This window comes from Agelaius phoeniceus, chromosome 3, assembly GCF_051311805.1.
Source record: "Agelaius phoeniceus isolate bAgePho1 chromosome 3, bAgePho1.hap1, whole genome shotgun sequence".
In the NCBI taxonomy this organism is placed as follows: Eukaryota; Metazoa; Chordata; class Aves; order Passeriformes; family Icteridae; genus Agelaius; species Agelaius phoeniceus.
The window spans coordinates 84,005,615-84,023,103 of NC_135267.1; the positions used below are offsets into that span (position 1 = coordinate 84,005,615).

General features: G+C 40.9%; 2 protein-coding genes across 3 annotated transcripts in view; one reads left to right on the plus strand and one right to left on the minus strand.

The window, feature by feature from the left end:
- Positions 1–991: 991 nt before the first annotated feature.
- Positions 992–3,095, minus strand: LOC143693590 (uncharacterized). Its single transcript, XM_077175772.1, has 2 exons — positions 2,568–3,095; positions 992–2,083 (listed from the first exon to the last, which is right to left on the minus strand). The coding sequence occupies exons 1-2, from the start codon at positions 2,906–2,908 to the stop codon at positions 1,825–1,827; spliced, it is 600 nt and encodes a 199-aa protein (XP_077031887.1). The 5' UTR covers positions 2,909–3,095; the 3' UTR covers positions 992–1,824.
- Positions 2,653–17,489, plus strand: part of AKT3 (AKT serine/threonine kinase 3) — a 152,509-nt gene continuing 137,672 nt past the window's right edge. The window contains exons 1-2 of one of the 2 annotated variants that reach the window (XM_077175771.1): positions 2,653–2,792; positions 15,284–15,438. In XM_077175771.1, the coding sequence (XP_077031886.1) occupies positions 15,393–15,438 (46 nt within the window). In that variant the 5' untranslated portion in view covers positions 2,653–2,792; positions 15,284–15,392. Of the gene's footprint in view, positions 3,104–15,283; positions 15,439–17,489 lie in introns of both variants that reach the window. The other variant, XM_054629394.2, reaches the window with a different exon arrangement.

The window sequence follows — 17,489 nt, forward strand, 5'->3', positions numbered from 1 at the left end:
GAAATCATTTTGAATCCTTGAAGTATGATACCAAGGAAAAAAATATTATATGCTCCATAGAGAAAAAAAATCATTGCATAGCAGCACTTATTTATATAGTAAATTTAATAATTCATATAAAAATATCAGTTTAGATACAGCACACTGAGGTCAATATATAAGGCTGAGCTTGATCAAAAACTTAGGAGTAGCTAGAAACTATAAATTTCAAAAATAGAGTGCTGATATTTGATTTATAAGGAGTAAGATAGTGAATCTGATTTCAAAGTCATACTGAACAAAAAATTTTTACCTGTGAATAGTTGTCTGTATCACACAGATAGAACAAAATTTTACTAATCAGGTGTTGCTGAAAAATGCCTGTTTAAGCTCCAGATCAACATGACAGATATCAACCCACTGTTTCATTTTCAACAATTAGTAACAAAATAAAAGTGTAGAAGACTATCTCTGTTTGTAGGAAAATGTTATCTAATACAGTTTTTTTCTTAGCATGGTGCAAGGGGTTTTTTTCTTTAAAAAAATATATAAATGTGCTTTTAGGTTTGATTTTTCCAAGGTGATTTGCACCAAGTGTCTATTTATAAATGTAAGCAAACTTACTGTCATCATAAGGGAAGTATTTCATAGCTGGCTTTTGAAGATTTGGAGACATCAATTAGGGTGACCGACCATACACACATACTTTATTAATAAGAAATTTGCAGCTGTGAGTGGCAGGGATTAACATAGAGCAGGAATAACCTGAATGATATCAAATACCAGGACTTTCTGTGGGCCTGGATTTCACACTCAGGGTTTGGCACCTGAGCAGTTGATTGGCAGTCTATCAGCTACTGCCCATGCAGATTTCATGCTGCCTTGGGTTCTGAGCCCTTTGGAGGAACTGCAGCAAACAGAAGGCACGTTCCAAGAACTACACCTTCCATTCTTCAGGAGCAGCATACTAGCAATGATCAAAGGAGGCATTTGTGAATAAACACATTTTAATAATTGATACTATGGTTCTCTGTGAATATTGATGGTTAATAAGATGCTCACTTTACTAAAGTGTTTCTGAGAAAGAGGAAGACCGAACGGTAAATTCTGGGAAAGGAAGTAATGCTTGGCACGGTCCTTTTTAACTTATTTTTCAAAAAGATGCATTAATCAAATACAGTATAAATTTTATTTTTCTTCAGAGATGGGGGACAGAGAGCTTAGGTTGTAGCCTGCTAGCGAAAACAGTGTAGCAAACAAACTTCATAGTTCTAAGAGGAAACTCAGCATATTTATGAATGGGATTATTGGTGTGGTTGCTTGCCGCAGCAGGGAAAGGATTCAGTGCCCCCGGAGGCAAATTTCCAGTCCTGTGCCAACTCATATGATTATTTAGATTCTCAAAAAATCTCTCTGAAGCCCTGTAGTGGTACAGAGAATAGGAAGTCTGATAATTCAAAGAGTTGTAGAAGATGGGATATGAGAGGAAGGAAAACTTAGAAATTAAAGGTGAAGTTCATGCTAGAGAAACATATTTTGTTTTTTTTTTTAATGTGATTTTGATGAACGTGCATTTTTTGCAAAAAAATCTGCGCTGTTGAAACAGAGCAAATAGTTGCATTTCAAGCAATCCAAAATATATATTTCTCCTCTGCAGTAACATGTTCTGACACAGGTCAGTGTGAACTGCGTGTATGAATAGATGAAAGAAAATTAATTAATTTGTGTGTATTACTGCAACCATAAACGATAGAAGACATCTTTATGTGCACTAAACACCTGCAAGTACACACATAGAGCCGCTAGCCGTGGAACAAAGCGTCGAGGGCACCGCAGCTATGATCCTCAGGCGGTGCTCAGGGTTGCAGGACCAGGCTCGGCGGCGGCGGCGGCTGCGGCAGAGCGCACCAGGCCGGGCATCCCCGGCCTGCGCAGCCCAGAGGCAGCTCCGCCGAGCCGGGAGAGCTCCGCACCCCGCAGCGCGGCCGCTCTGCTGTCGCCACTCCGCTCCGACAGTGCTGGTGGCAACGGGAAGAGCCAGAGGCTCGAAGCGCCGGTGTACGCTTTCTCTAGGTGTTTGTTTACCGCCGGGATAAGGCGAAGCCTGCAGACAATTTAGCAACACTGAGCCTGGCGCATCCACTAAACACTTCAACGAGGGATGAATTACGGCTTCCTGCGGCGTAACTGGTAGTTCTATTCCTGGAGGAGTTTGCAGAGCCAAGTGGACCGCTCCGGGTACCAGGGCAAGCTCGGGGCGGGGGGCTGTGTAACCGCAGAGCGCGAGAACAAAGGGAACTAACCCCGGGACACGCACACGGGGCTGGCGAGGGGCCGTGATGCCGAGAGGAGAGAGCCAGGCGCGGCGCGCCGCAGCGCCGGCAAACGCCGCTGCCTGCATCCATCCATCCTCCCGCTCCCACCCGCGGCCCGGCGGCGGGACGGGACACGCCGCTCCGCTCGGCTCCCGCCCCTGCCTGCCAGCCGGGCGGGCGGGCTGCCTCGCCTCCCCCGTCCTCCCTCCTCCCTCCGCCGCTCCCTCCTCCTCCTCCTCCTCCTCCCTGCCGCCGCCGCCCCCCCACCCTCACCTCAGCCGCCCCCCTCTGTCTGGCTCCCCCCGCGCTGTCTGGCGGCCCCCCCGTCCCCGCCGCGCTTCTCGCGAGAGCCGGGGATGCCGCCGCCGCCGCCGCCACCGCCGCGGAGGGGGAGACACTCGGGGGGAGCCGGTGACGTCGGGAGTTTTCCTGAAAGTCAATAACGAGCCCGGCGGAGGCGGCGGGAGGAGCCGAGAGCGGGGCCCGGGCGGCTCCGGGGTGAGTGCGCCGGGGGGGAGCCGCCGCCGCCGCCGCCCTCCTGACCCCGCGCATCGATGTTGCGGCCGCGCTGCCCGCCCGGGCGCCTCCCTGCGTAGCGGGGCGCGCAGCTCCATGTAGCCGCCGCCGCCAGCGCCCTGGGGCCGGAGCCGCCTCCTCCCGCCCCCGCGGAGACACCGGCCGCCAGGGACCGCCGAGCCCGGCGGGGGGACAGGGGAGGAGGCAGCGGCGCCCTCCCTCCCCTTCTCCCCCCGAAGCCGCCGCCGCCCTCGGGCTCCGCAGCAGCGCCCGCGGCGCCGCCGCCTCTGCAGGTACGGGGCGGGAGGGGCCGGGCGGCGGCGGGGGCGCTCGGGCGGCGGCGGGGGCGCTCGGGGAGGGGATGCGGGGCGGCGGCGCGGCGGGGCCGGGGCGGCGGGGAGCGCGGGGCGGGGGCGCCCGTGGCCTAGCGCCGGCGGCGGGGCGGGAGCGAGGCGGAGGGGCGGGGGTCGCCCCGCCGGGGTGCGGGGCCGGGGTGGGGAAGGGCGGGGCGGGGGCGTTTCGGCGGGGAGAGTTATGTAACGGGGGAGGGGGGGCGGTAGGGGCAGGGCAGGGTGTGCGCCCCGGGGGCGTTGGATGCGCGGGGCCGGCGGTTCCCACGCGGCGGCGGCCCCTCCCCGCCTCCCCTCCCCGTGTCCGTGCGGCGGGCGCCGGTGCCGGGACTAGCGCGGGATTTTATCCGCTGGGAACTTCTGTGCGTGTGCGCGAGCGTGCCCGGGTGTGCCCGCGCAGCCCCCGCGCCAGGAATAGCTCCGCGCCCCGCGGGCCGCCGGCGGCAGCGCCTCGCACAAGGGATGGGGATGGTGATGATGCTGCCGCCGCCGCCGCCGGCTCTGGCTGCAAGTAAACAAACCGGCCCCCCCGCCCGCCCCCCGCCGCCCCGGCCATCATGGAGGCCGCGGCCCACATGCAAAAGTTGATGCGCAGCCGGCTGCCCCGGGTGACCGGCGGCGGCCCCGGGCCGGGCCTGCGGCGGGGTCTGCCCGGGCCCGGTCCCGGCAGGTGCCGCCGCCACGGGGCGGGGCGGGCCGGGCGGGAACCCCCCGTGCCCGGCACGGTGCGAGCGGAGGGGGGCTCTGCCTGCAGGGGGTCAGCGCGGCGCCCCTCGGCAGCGAGATCGCAGCGCTATATATTGTAGTTTAAATGCAAATGATCGTGATGTAACGAGCACTACCGGGCTTATAGGCTGCGGGGTTGCTTTGTATGAGCACCGCTTCTTAGTTTACTTCTGGATGGGAATCCAAGAGGAGTGAAATAGCCGGGACTGTTTCACGTTCTCACATGATACGTTGATTAAATGTTAAAAAAGGAGAAATCTTATTTTCCTGCGGGTGGAAAGGATAAACAATTTAATCTCTCTTGACCTTTATTCTAGTTTTGCTTTTTTCTTTGATGTAGTTATTAGTTGAATGGCTCCTTGTATAAATCTACATCATCTCATAAATTTTATGGAAATGTGTCCCAGTTTCTGTTTAAGGGTTTTATTACAAAAATGATGATGTGTCTGATACCTGCACTGCCAACTTTTTTCAGTACTGAAGAAACATAGAGCAGTCTCTCCTGCTAATGTTTGTTTAGATCTTGCTAAAACTTTGCTAAACATGGTTCCCTGCATTTTGCACATAGAGGGCTTTACTTCTCAAGGCAAGAAGCATGCAGATAAGTAGACCTTAACTTATGACAAGTAACATTTTAAACATGATCTCCTGTTTCTGCCAACTGATCTATAGGCAAGATCTGCTTGTTTGCAGAAATAGGGAAAGAGAGTACATGAGGTAGAGAAGGAAGCTTATTTTGGCTTTTAAAGTAAGTGTACTATTTAAGTTTGTAAGACTATTTCATTTTGGTGTTTTGATTTTTATTTTGGTAGGAGCCTATAAGTGAACCCCAATATCTTTAATTGGATTGGATTACTAATTATAGTCCATGCGGATATATTTTGGTTGGATGCAGCCAGTAAGTCAAGTTCAAATAAGGGCCAAAGAAAAACTTCAGAGATAAGATGTCTCTGTTTCCTAGAAGGCTATGTGTATTGTTTGAATAACTCTTTTTTTAGTCTGATGTGAGTGCATGGTGTGTGTGTAAACACAGATAATATTAACAAGACTGTCTTGTTTTAGACAGTTTATTCTGTCTTGCATTGCTCTAACTAGGTTTGAATGGATTCAGTAATCTCCTTAGTTTCATAAATAGGTTCACAGGTAGTATTTCAGTGTTCTACTCCCTCATTTGTTCTGCATTTTGGGGGCAGATTATGTGTTTTTTAGCAAAACGCTGCTATTCTAGGGGAAGTAGGTGAGAATTCAGACAGGTACTAGTTTTCACTTTGCCCCAGTTGAAGTAGACACAGTTATAAGGATTGGGTAGCATTGTTATGTACTAGAAATTGTTGACTATTTGACATTGGAGCAAATGCTTTGTGAAAGGGAAAACACTCTGATGTGTTTTTTTAAGTTTGACTCAAAACCACTTACTAGGGCTTTGCAGTTGTTTGTAATCCAAGCTTCTGTTTGCAAGACACTGACCAGAAACCGTATCTGGACTTCCCTACTGCATTTTGCAACAGCATATATCTGAAGTTTCTATTATAACAAAAAGATCCTTCAGACTCCTTGGAATTTGCCTAACGCCCAGTGATTGTGAGTTCTTTCACTTTCTGGGTGCACTTTTTCCCAGTTTAAAGAGACCAACTGGATAATAAATTCTATGCCCAAGAAATATGATTTGCTAAATAACTTCAAAGTACTCAATTGTTTTGGAAATTATGAACCATTGCTGAAGTGAGTTGTGTTAAAATGCATTTGAAGTTTCTGTGCTGTTCTGAGAATGAAGATGATACAGTTTCTTGTAACTGTGTGCTTACAGTTTCACTTTGTGCTGTTGATGCAACAGGTGATGTGGACTTGGCAACATGGTAGCCTAGCTTTCCTTCAGGTTTGAAACAGAGACCCCACATTCTTTGGCAGCTTTCGAGGCTTGGGCTTGCTGCTTACTTTAGTCCACACTGGAGAGTGAAGGAGCATGGACATACACTGACTGAAAACTTCATGTGCCATACTTCCATTTTGACATGGATAATGCATAAATGAATTGATTTCCTGAAAGTAACACAATTGTGTGAAATTGTGTGAAAGTGACACACCATGCTATAACTGCATGTTTTGTATATAACAAAAGTCTTCTGTTTGCTTATTTCCAACTAATAAAATAAACATTCTGTTCAAAATGTGCTATACTCCCCTTGTGAACTACAGTAGCAATTCAAAAAGAGGGAATAGTTAAATGTGATTGTTTATGAGCTTTGTTTAAGTTAAAAGGTTGCTTTTATTTCCAGTATTTGTATGAACTTTACAACCCACTTCGTTTTGAAGTACTGTTTTATATAAGAAAAGATTGCCAACTTAAGTGCCCTTTCAAATTATTCTAGGATATTAGATCAATTTGTGCTATCTCAGATTGTCATTCTGTTAGGATAGGCCCAATAAGGATACCATGGAAGAGGCAGGGGGTGCTTTCTAGCACAACATGTAGCTCAGGAAGTTTTGCATTGCTTGTGAGGAAAGGTGTGGTTTCACTGAGAAACTTGCTTGCCGACCAACGTGTTTTCTTTTTGCTGTACGGAAGAGACTTCCCCAGGATCACAGGGTCTTCTTGGTAAATAAACGTGTTGCACAAGTTACTCTTCTTGGCAACAAGTTGTTGTGGTATAGAAAAGATTACTTTCTAAAGATAAGTTACACAATAGCTGGAAAAGCTGATTCAAGCTGTTTAAAAATTAATGTTAAAGACTAAGAAACAACAACAAAAAACCCCAAAACAAACACCTAAAGCCCCCCAAAATCCCAAACCAACCCAAAATCTACCGGCAAATACTAAAACATGGAATGTGAAAGTTAACTTTTTGGTTTTTTTCTTAGCATAAAAATTAATCTTTAAAGTTTTGGTTTATACATTTATCTTGGGTAATTGTATGAACAACATTCTGGACTCCCTGTAAGAGTTTATAAGTGAAACTTATTTAGGCAAATCACTAGTATGTACTGATAGAAAAACTGCAAAAAAATTCCAAGGGTATAGTAGGTGATTATTTGGTGTTTTATCCTTGTTCCATTACTCTAGATTAATAAGTATGGGCATTTATGATGCATGCCAAGGATTTAAAACAGATTGTTTTTTCCTTTATTATTTAAAGATGTTGTTCAGGTGTAGTAACAAGATATAGCAAAGTTAATATTTCCAAAATATCCCCCAAGATTTAATAACATTAAATGTTAACAGTCAAGGAGAGTAAGCATATTTAGCCTTTGTATGTGAAGGTGCCTACTTTTGCTCAATTGAAATGCTTCTTTGATTTTTGATACTGTTTGTGTCAACACTTATTATGCTTAGGATAAATAATATATATTGAAGCCATCTTGACCAATCTTCTTCCACATATCTCTATGTGAGTGTCTGAGTGTGAGTCATACTAATCAAAAATAGCATTAAGAACACATTGTTGCCCTGTGATTTTTTTGTCCTCTGTAAAATCCTGACTAAATAACAGTAGGGATTTTAAAATTCTCTTTAAGAATGCAACTGGGACCTCAATATTTTGTGTGCATGTCTGAATGACTTGACAGCATGGTTTGCCAAACTTCCCTTGTCCACGTGACAAAGTTGTTTGAATGTCTCCTGTAGCAGGAGCAGACCCTGCTTCAGCTTTAGATCAATGAAGATCTTCCCACTGCCTTTTTGTAGGTGTGGAATGTCAGTGCCTAACAGTCAACAGCTTCTTGTACAGCTGGTTTAACACCACAGAATTAATGCAGTGGTTGTTGGTTGAGTCTCAGCAGTCCTGCAGAAAGTTTCTACCAACACACATTTATTTTTTCCTCAAAGTATTCATTGTGTTTCTTGAGATATGTAATTGTTGCAGCTTGCTTCATGAGATTTTATTGAAATTATATCCTTCTCTAAATGTGTTGATACACTTGAGACAGAGAATTAAGGTTGTACATGTGAGTTTCATGTAACATTTTCATATCACATTTGCCAAAGACCTTCACCTAGTGAGCTGTGCAGCTGTGTGTAAATTAGGGTTGTAGAGAACTCCTTCGTGTCCTTAGGAAATCCAGGTCTCAGGTTGATGAGAATAATGCATTTTGAGTATGAACAGGAAAATCCAAAGGTTTTAGGTTAGAAGATGGTTATATTCTAGTCATGTTGCAGTGTCAGGATTTGACAGTAGGTTCAGCAGTGTTTGGTTGCTCTGTAGAAAGGAATCACAAAGTTCATTCCTGTTACAAGACAATTCAGAATTTGATTTGTTCATTGTAGACATAATAAATATGTACTATGTAAAAGTTTAAAAGAAAGCTATTTGTATATATGTCACTGAACTTCTCTCATCTTTTATATTAATAGTTTGAGAACCCCTTTTTTTTTCTCAGTACTTTCTTGTTACTCATTAGGAGTTTGTGTATTTCTGGTTTTTATTCAGTGCTGTGCTTGGTCTTTTATGCACAATACAGAGTTGTGCTGCAGAAAAGTTACCATCACAGAAATAATTTAATACATGAGTTTAACGGAACTTTGATTTGTACTTCTTGAGAGGTATCTTTTAAAATCTTTGCTAGAATGACTAGGAATTTCCAGATTCTTTGAATTTTTGAAAATTAGGTTAGTTTTTTTTCCTGAGTCTGCTAGACATAGAAAAGTAATTTTAGTTTGTTTTAAAAATATGGAAATTATGTTTATTTTTTCTTCACTGTTTGAGTATTTTCTAAACTATATTTTTAAAGAGCAAAGGAATTTTGTCTCTAAAAGGCAAGGATTAGTATTCCTACGTTAATCCATGGCAAATTAAACTTATTACATGTATTTTGAAGAGTTGAGTGAAATAACATTGTCATAGTTGTGATACTCAGCCTAGCTAATCCTTGATTTGTCTTTCTCTGAGTCTCAAAACTCTCCCAAGATGATTGCCTCAGTAACTTTTTTTTTTATGCATAATTTTAGCCCTCCCTTCATCTTTTCTACTTGAAATATATTCTTTGGTTACATTTCAGACATACACTCTAATAAGTTTTATCTCTGCTTCTGTCTGCTTTTCAGTTATTGTTTTATGTGATTTGAGCAGGACAAAAAAGGATTAAAAGCATTTTTGTCAATAAACACAAGGCAAAACAATGGGTTGTTAATGTTTCACATGGGATTCTAAAGAAACAATTTAGTTACATTTAGAAACTTCCTTTATACCTTGGTAAACAAAGGCAAGGGTGGCTTTGTTCACCTTGCTTTAATTATACCTTTGTCCCTTAAAATAACTTGCTTTGTCATTTTAATAGGAAATAAAATACAGAATGATGGTTTCTTTCCTGATAAACTTAATCAGTTGCAGAATCTAAATAAAACATCTAACTTGTATGTTAATATTTCAGTGTGCCTGCACTCTCCTAACTAGGCTTATCTGAGCATATATTAGTTATGTGAAGCTTTTTGACATACTGAAAGTGAAAATAGAGCACTGCAAATATTAAGCATACACATAAGCATGCATTAGAATGAGCTATTTGTGTTTTCCAAAGTATGTTGGTTTTCCTTACCACAAAGTGTAGGCAGTGCCAGTTTCCTATCATGTCCCTCATTATTCCACATCAAAATTTACAAAGTAAAGTTGTTACAAGTAAATTTCTTATACCAATTTTCTTAAAGTTCATTGAGGCTTTTGGGATGAAATGTAGTTTAAAAAGTATTTGCAATGCCTGTCATGGAGATATCTTTGGATTTTTTAATATTAGTTTTAAAAACTGTAAATATGTCTACTTACAAAGTATTTAAGGTATCTTTCAGAATTTTAATCATATGTACATGAAGTTTACAATTTTATAAATTTAGCATCTATTTTCTTTAAATAATATTTTTTTGTTAATTTCTTAATTTCTTAGTCTTGTCAAATCAGTTCCTATTTTGTGTTGGTTTGATATTATGGGTTTTTTTATATTTCTTTTTTCAATTTTTAATTGACATAATAAGTTGGACACATACTGTGTGCCTAGAGGTTCCTTTTTCCTCAGTCTATGTTGTGGTAGTATTTAAATGAGTCAGTATAACCAGAATTCCAGAATAGGTAGTTTATAAAAGCATGTATAAATACTTCATACTCTTTAAATAAAGCACTGCCCTGAATGTGATTCTTCCATTAACAATATAGTCTATTTTGATTTAGCAAGTTTTGTAGCAATCTCTGTTTTGTCTTTCATGTAATTTTTGATGATCTGCAATATATCCTCTAATTGTTTGGCCAGCTTTGCTTGGGGAAGAGGATATGCATGTGTTTTTCATATAAATAAAGCCTGGATTTCAGTTTCCATTCCTGAAGATAACTCTGGTTTTAGTTTAGAGCCTTGACATTTTGAATTCCTTGCTCTGGGAGTGCAACCTGCTTTGGAAACAGTTACAGCCTGTTCAGCTGTTTGGGAGGAGTCAAACTCAAATTTGAGAAGAACTCCTAATGGCTTGATCTGCTACAAAGAAAAAAGAGCCCCCAAAGCAAGGAAAGAAATGTGTGTGATGGAAGCCACTGAGAACTGCTTTTTTTGGTGGTGTGTATATTGTGTGCATGCACAAAATGATTCAGTTACTTTTCTGAAAAATAAGGAGATGGAGATGATGAGATTTGGCTCTGCTTACATGGGGGACCAAAGAATCTCAGTGAGTCAGACAAGGGGGATCAGAAAGGTTCGCTTACTGTTCTTTTCTCCCCAAACATTTTACTAAACTTATGAAAAGGGAAAATGGTCGTACTCATTTATTAAGAGAACAAGGTTGGATGATTCACTGAGTTGATAATGGTAGAAGAAGTTGTGGGGATCATTTCTGGAAGCATTGAACTTGATGCTCCTGGTATCTCTCTGATAACTTTAGTTGGTAAATGTGAGAGTTTCTGTTTTTTCTCAGCTCCAAAATTGTTGAAAGTAGAAGCCTTTGTTTATGAAAGTTCTTACAACAGAGAACTGAATCATACAATTTACACTGAATTTATGGGTACTGTCTTCTTTCCTCAGCTGTCTCTTGTCATGGGGAGAATGGGACGATGCCCAGATTTCAAAGGAGTCTTGTCTGTTCTTATGAATCTTGATGATAATTCACTTGCACATAGTGGTTGTTAAGTGTAGACCTGAAACACAGCTTTTAGTTCTTCTGCTTGGAAGGGATTTCTTTCCTTCTCACTATTCACCAGGTCTCTGTAGGTAGCTGACTGCTGTGATGGGCATGAGAGCCTCCTTTAATTTAAAAACAGGAGCTGGGGAAAAGCTGGCTTTCTACTGAATGGTCCATTGCTCATTTTAATTGTTGATTTCATAGTTCCAGTATGGTAGCATCATGAAGTAAGATGGTTTTCTCTATATTGTTGATATTCTTAAAGTTCAAGATGAAAGCTGAGGAGATGTTGGCTAGTTTTTACCATGCCTCAGGGAAACTATGAGCCTTGGCATAGGGATCTAGAACTCTGTTGGTTGTAGTAGTCTCTGGTTAATCTTTGGTCAGAAAGTTGCCTTTGAAACCTTTAGAGCTAGGAGGAGCTTAAAAGTATAATACTAGATAATTGTTTTATCTCACACTACAAAAGTGGCTTAATAACTTCCTGAAGAAAAAAAGAAAAGTTGTGCATTTTTAATGAGATAAAACCCCCCAGCAGATGTTTGCATAGAGTCATAGAATCTGGAAAAGATCTTTCCAACTACTGACCTAATACTGCCAAGTCTGTCACTAAACTGTCCCTAAATTCTTCACATCACTGATTGTAATGGAGTAAATTTTTACACCTGTGTCATAAAGTATGCTGACAGTGGGTTCTTGTATGTATTGTGCATACACATGACTATCTGATCCTGTCTGCAGAATACACACAATATATTGTTAATAAGATATTGTTCCAAGTTTGATAAGATACAAAAAAGAGGGGGGAAAAAGGTAAATCTGATGTGTTCTCTGGTTGCTGGAAAATATGTAAGAAAAAGTCAAGTTCTTCCCTGTAGGAAACAGCTGTAATGCAAAACATTGTCAAATTCAGCTCTAACATATTTTCATCCTGTTTATGGGTTCATCCTACATAGCAGTAAGGTAAACTGTAAAAATTACTGCATACTGGCTGCTGAAACTTCAAGTGCATTGGGAGAGCAGAGTTGATTGCTAACAAGTATTTAAATTCTATGTCAGCTGTGCAGAATAAACATTTCTGTGGCTTTTCTTGATGTAGTTGAACTTTAGATGAAATGCCATTTTCATGTGAGAATTTTTGTTCTATATGTTTCAGAACAACAACTCCTTTACATCTATACACAATTCTTTATTACATCTCTACACAATTCTTTATTACATCTATTCACAATTCTTTATTACATCTTTAGGAAAGGCTTTTGTGTGACTATTTTTCACTATAAGGCCAGTTTTGGTCATGATAAGAAGTAGTTCTCAAAATTCTGCTCTTCTGGAGCATTGTTGAATGACTCCTAGAGTAAAGGAGTACAGCTTTTAGAAAGGCTCAGAGGCATTTAATAAGGGATAATATTACAGATGCTTACAAATGGCTTCTTGAAAGTGTAGTGGGCACATATAACATTTATTTTCATTAGCTTTTTAATGCTTTGATTTATCTCCTTCAGCTTCCTATGTAATTCAGCTTTACTTTTAATTACCCAGTAATGGAGCAATCAATACAACCATAGAACTGTTGGTAATTTTAAGGTTGTTTCTGGTAATACTGTGAAGCTAAACTGGGGATAGTGCATTTAATTTTATCACCATATTTATGTGATCTCTGTATTTTGGGGATTTTGTTCAGAGTTTAGTAAAGCAGTACATGTGAAGGGTGGAATGCAGGCCTACAGACACACTTGAGTTTGTTTCAGGCACTGTCTGACATGGAAGTCGGTCATAGATCAGATTTTGATTGTGTAACACTAACTTATTTGTAATCAGTGGGTAAATAGGGAGCTTCAAACATGAATTCATTCATAAATCATGGACTGATTGATCAGTTTGTGGGCAGTCAAGATTATTGCTACTTAGTACAGAAGTTGATTTCTTATAGCTGTGTCTTTACCAATAAGAATAAATCATGGCACTGTTCAGAAGTGCACACTAAACATGGAAAGTTCATTACATTTGCCAAAAGGGTAAAATGTATTGCAGAATATGCCAGCCCAAGGTAAATACTAAGTGTTACATTGCTTCTTGTGTCTTTTTAGCTGGGGAAAAAAAAAATCAACTGTGATTACTTTCAAAGAATGCAATGAAAGTCTTGGAGAAAACTGAACTTAAGTCGGGTATTTGGAAATCGACATGCTTACACTTTCTTCCCAGAACAGCTGCTCTTAGGTCACAGTTGTTTGACACCCACCTCTGGGCTTTGTAAAGATTTATGTGTTTGTAATAAGAGCTGATGCTGTGCTGCAGTGATCCAGAACGGCGGAACAGCAGCCTGCTTTCAGGCACGTGTCTTAATCTGTCAGATCTCTTTTCATGCACAGCTGATAGACTTGCTTATCTCGTTTAAAGCATGCAAACAAAAGTCCTGAAAATGTCTGACCCAGAAATTAGCTCTCACATTAGTAAGGTGCAGGATGTGGAAATGCCTGCTTTGGTTATTTCTGCTGTACTGGCTTGCGTATAATATGATACCTGAGCAGCTAAAGTTAGATCAATTAACATCACTAAAGCATTCTCATGTCCTTCCAAAATGTACATAACATTTTCTTTTAGCTCTTGTGAAAGCTTAAACAGGGTGTGTTTCTATAGACACGGGTGTGTTTCTATAGACACAGGTGTGTGGTGTCCTGCTGCACACGACAGGGTGTGATGCCAATGCCAAAGGCTGTGTGTCACCTGCAGGTCTCACTGCCATATCTGCCAGTGCCATGGGGATGTCTCAGAGGCACACTTGTCAATATCACTTCAACTTTACAGTTTAAATGAGTTTAACATTGTGATTTTTACTTTTATGCAGAACAAAATACTGAGTGTTTTTAAAAAAATAGTTTAGTGAAAGCAAGACTTAAATGAGCACACTAGTGTGTTTCTGTAAAATCGGGTTGTGCTGAATTTTTGTTGCATACCACCTGAAAAAGTACTCATGCCATGTTTTATTTTGCATGTTACACTATTCTTTCAGAAATAGCCTTCCATCTAGTTGCTGTGTCATACAAATACACGTATTTCAAATGGTAAATAAGAAATAATCTGTATGTCTATAATGGTTCCGGTTTTGGTTTGTACTTGATTGTGTTAAAAAAAACTGATTTCCCAGTGCTTTCTTCATTCATTTGTTGCACAGATTGCTTCTAGCCCAGTCAGATTTGTTTCTTTCCTGTTTATATTTGTTGGTCAGTCTGCTAAATGGATATGTATGGGCTGCATTTGACAGCACTAATCTTGTGTGGGGGTTCCTGTTCTGTGCCACCACTGAGTACATGCGTGCTCCTGTGCAGAGCTGTGCAAGGGTGTTCCTCCATCATCAGAGAAATCCCATTTCTTGGCCTCCCACACTTTTCTGGATGAGCATTATTTGAATGCTCTTCTTTATTTTGAAGGCTGGAGGGGAAAGGCAGTTTGCTGGCAAAAGGAAACATCTCCTGGCCTCTGGCTTCTCTTCTTACTTGATTGTTGTGCTGTTTGTCTCCTCTTCACAGCTGTTAGGTACTTTGATAGTGAGGTGGTCAAAAGAGAGGGTTGTGGCTTCTGAGAGTGGTATGTCCTGTTCCAGGACTAACTTCCCTTCTGTGCCCTGCAGGCTGAGGTTTGTAGGGAAAAGAGCACTCTTCTCACTGCCTGGCTTAAAGCTTTGAAAGAATGTGCACTCCTTCTTTTTATAAACTGAATGTTTGGGGATGTTTTTGGTTAATTTGCTTAAGAAGTTGTCTTTCTGTTTGTCATCCTTGTAGATGATGCTGTTTTTGAAAAACTCTTGTATGTTCAGGGTTTGTATTGGCTATAGTAAAATTACAGTGGAAGTGGCAAGAATGTAACCTTTCATTTCATTTTCTTACACTCTTAATATGATTGTAGGTAGCCATAATATAGGAAGCATTTGTCCATTGCATGGGTTCTGACAGCTGTGGGAACAGGGAAAGCTCCTGTGTGTTCAGAGTTGGGTCTTTGAAGCAGGACCAGCAGCCTTTCATTTAACAGCATCCTGTGCATTAGTACAAGAGAATTCTGCTGTGTGCCTTTTATAAAAGTGCCATATGACTTAAATTTTAACACATTCTGCTGCTTTTTAGTATTGTAGTGTTCATGGAAAATGTGCTGTAAGACTAGAAACATGATTGTGTTATACAGTTAATTAAAAATAAAGGCAGATTTTTAATATGAGCTCAGTCAGTGCAATACATCAACAAAGACTTTTTTGTTGGCTGTCAAGTGAGAAAAACAGAAAAGACTCAAATTCTTTCTCTAATATTTCCTTCCAGTCTGACTCATCAGTAGAAATTGTGAAGAGCTGCAGAAGAGAAGCCAAACAGACAAGCTGATAACTCAAAGAAATACTCTTTTGAGTTTGGGGTTCAGAGTGGAGTCATCATGAGCGATGTTACCATTGTGAAGGAAGGCTGGGTACAGAAGAGGGGTAAGTTCTACCTTTGCATGGAAAGTGTTTTCTGATGTGTCCTACTCTGAGTGCAATGGTATTGCATGGTTACACAGATGAATGAGCTTGATTTATCTTCTGGTCTGGAGCAGATTGGTCAGATTCAGGCCTTGTTGGTACTGATGTGTAACCCTCAGCACTGCCCCTGTTTGTGGGGGTGGCTGGCAATGCAGAGGAAGTTGGACTCAGTCATTCCCACTTCCCCTTGGACCTTGTTGCTGCAGCTGCTGTTGTTACCTGTGCATCAGAATAAGCTGCCTGTTGTGGCAGCTGGAAGAGGCAGTAATAGAGGTGTGCACTCAAAGGCTGTCTGGAAGCTGCTGCAGATGTGATACTTTGTGGGAAATTTCCTAGATGCCAAAATCATTCAGTGGGGCTCAGCTTGTATTACAGATGCAAGTAGTCCCAGTAAAATCAACATAATACTTGCATAAAGCTCAGCATACACCTAATTACTCAGCAGACCTGGAAGCCATATGATTAAAGAATATGTTCTTAACTATAAGCCAGTATAAAGTATGATTTTCTGTTATATTTGAATTTCTGTGAATTCTTGAGATGTCTCTTTAAATCGTTTCACCATGTGATTTGCAAATTTGGGGAGGTTGCTGTATGTTCAGCTTTGAATGTGAAACCTCTAGAAATATCTGGAATTCATATCATGTGATGAACTTTGGATGAAATCTTCCATGCTTCATGCTGCTCTGCTTTAGGTTGTGGTTGCACACATGATTATTTTCAAAAGAATATAACTTCTCTCACAGAGAGGGGGGGATCTGGATTTTAGGGTGATTTATGCCATGAGTTTCTGTGATCCTAGCCCAGAAAGATTAGACTGAAATAGTGGGAACAAAATTACCCTTTAATTTACAAAGAAATGCTTTGCTTCAATAGCAGTGTGTGAAGACAAAGATCATTATTAGCTTTGTTATTGCAGATTGACATTAAATGTCAGGGAAGGCAAGATAATGAGGGAAAAAGTTTATTATTCTTCTATTATTCCTGCATAAATTGTATTTCAGGAAGCATTATGGGTATTGTAAGTGAAAATGAGCTAAACCATGTTAAGCTTAAGGCCTACTTCCTATTTTGGAGTATATACCTGTATTTATAACAAATAATATTTTACATGACAGGAACTATTTAAATTTTGAAATTATTTTTCCTTTCCACCTTGTTGTTAGTTACTCAATTTGGAGATCTGATTTCCTTTTTTGATTATTTATTATAAATTTCTTTCAAATGTATTTGAATGGTTAGGATGTTCCAAATAATTTTATTTTACATGACATCGGTTCCTTCAGGTAATATTTCTCATTCTTATTACAACTGCTATCAACTCTGTGAGCACTGGATATGCCTATATTAATTACTGGGATCCAGAAATGGATACTGAAATTCAGCGTCTTACTTAATTTTTGAAATTCTGAAATGTTAAATAAAGGTTTTTTTTTCTTACCCTGTTTTACTATCAATTAATTGAAGAAAAGCCCACCAAGTTGACATTTTGAGGTCAGTTTTGTTAATAATTGTTTTCTTTTCCAATTAAAGGCATTTCATGGCATCCATTTTTCCTTATCATGAATATCTTTGAATTTATGGTTGTTTTTTTTTTCTTCGTGCTAAACATAACTGTGTAGGTTTTAGTGGAATTTTTTTTAATTGCATCTAATACTGTCCTTAATTTTCTTTGTCTGACTTGTTCTGGTTGTTGGTGTGTTAAAGTGTTTCTTTTGTTTGCTTCTGAAAACAAAAGGAAAAGCACGGTTGTGTTTCACAATGCTAAGATTTTGTAAGCATTTTATTCAATGGTTATACATTTCATATGTAATGACAACTTTTACTCTGACCTTGCTCTGGAGTGAGAAAATCAAAGTTGCTAAGTGCGTTTGTTAAATTTTGCCAAGAAAAAGTATCCAACTTTAATCTATATTCTGAGAATCGCTCGGTAAACACTTATTTTGGCAGCTAAATATTCTCTGTCTGTGTAAAGAAGCATCGTGGGATTGGGTAAAGCTGTCTTGCTTCCA

Bases quoted from the DNA above. Each gene is read 5' to 3' on its own strand.
- LOC143693590 (XM_077175772.1), bottom strand. From the start codon at position 2,908: ATGGAGCTGCGCGCCCCGCTACGCAGGGAGGCGCCCGGGCGGGCAGCG. The intron at 2,084-2,567 runs GTGAGGGTGGGG...AATTGTCTGCAG, and splicing joins GACAGAGGGGGGCGGCTGAG to GCTTCGCCTTATCCCGGCGG.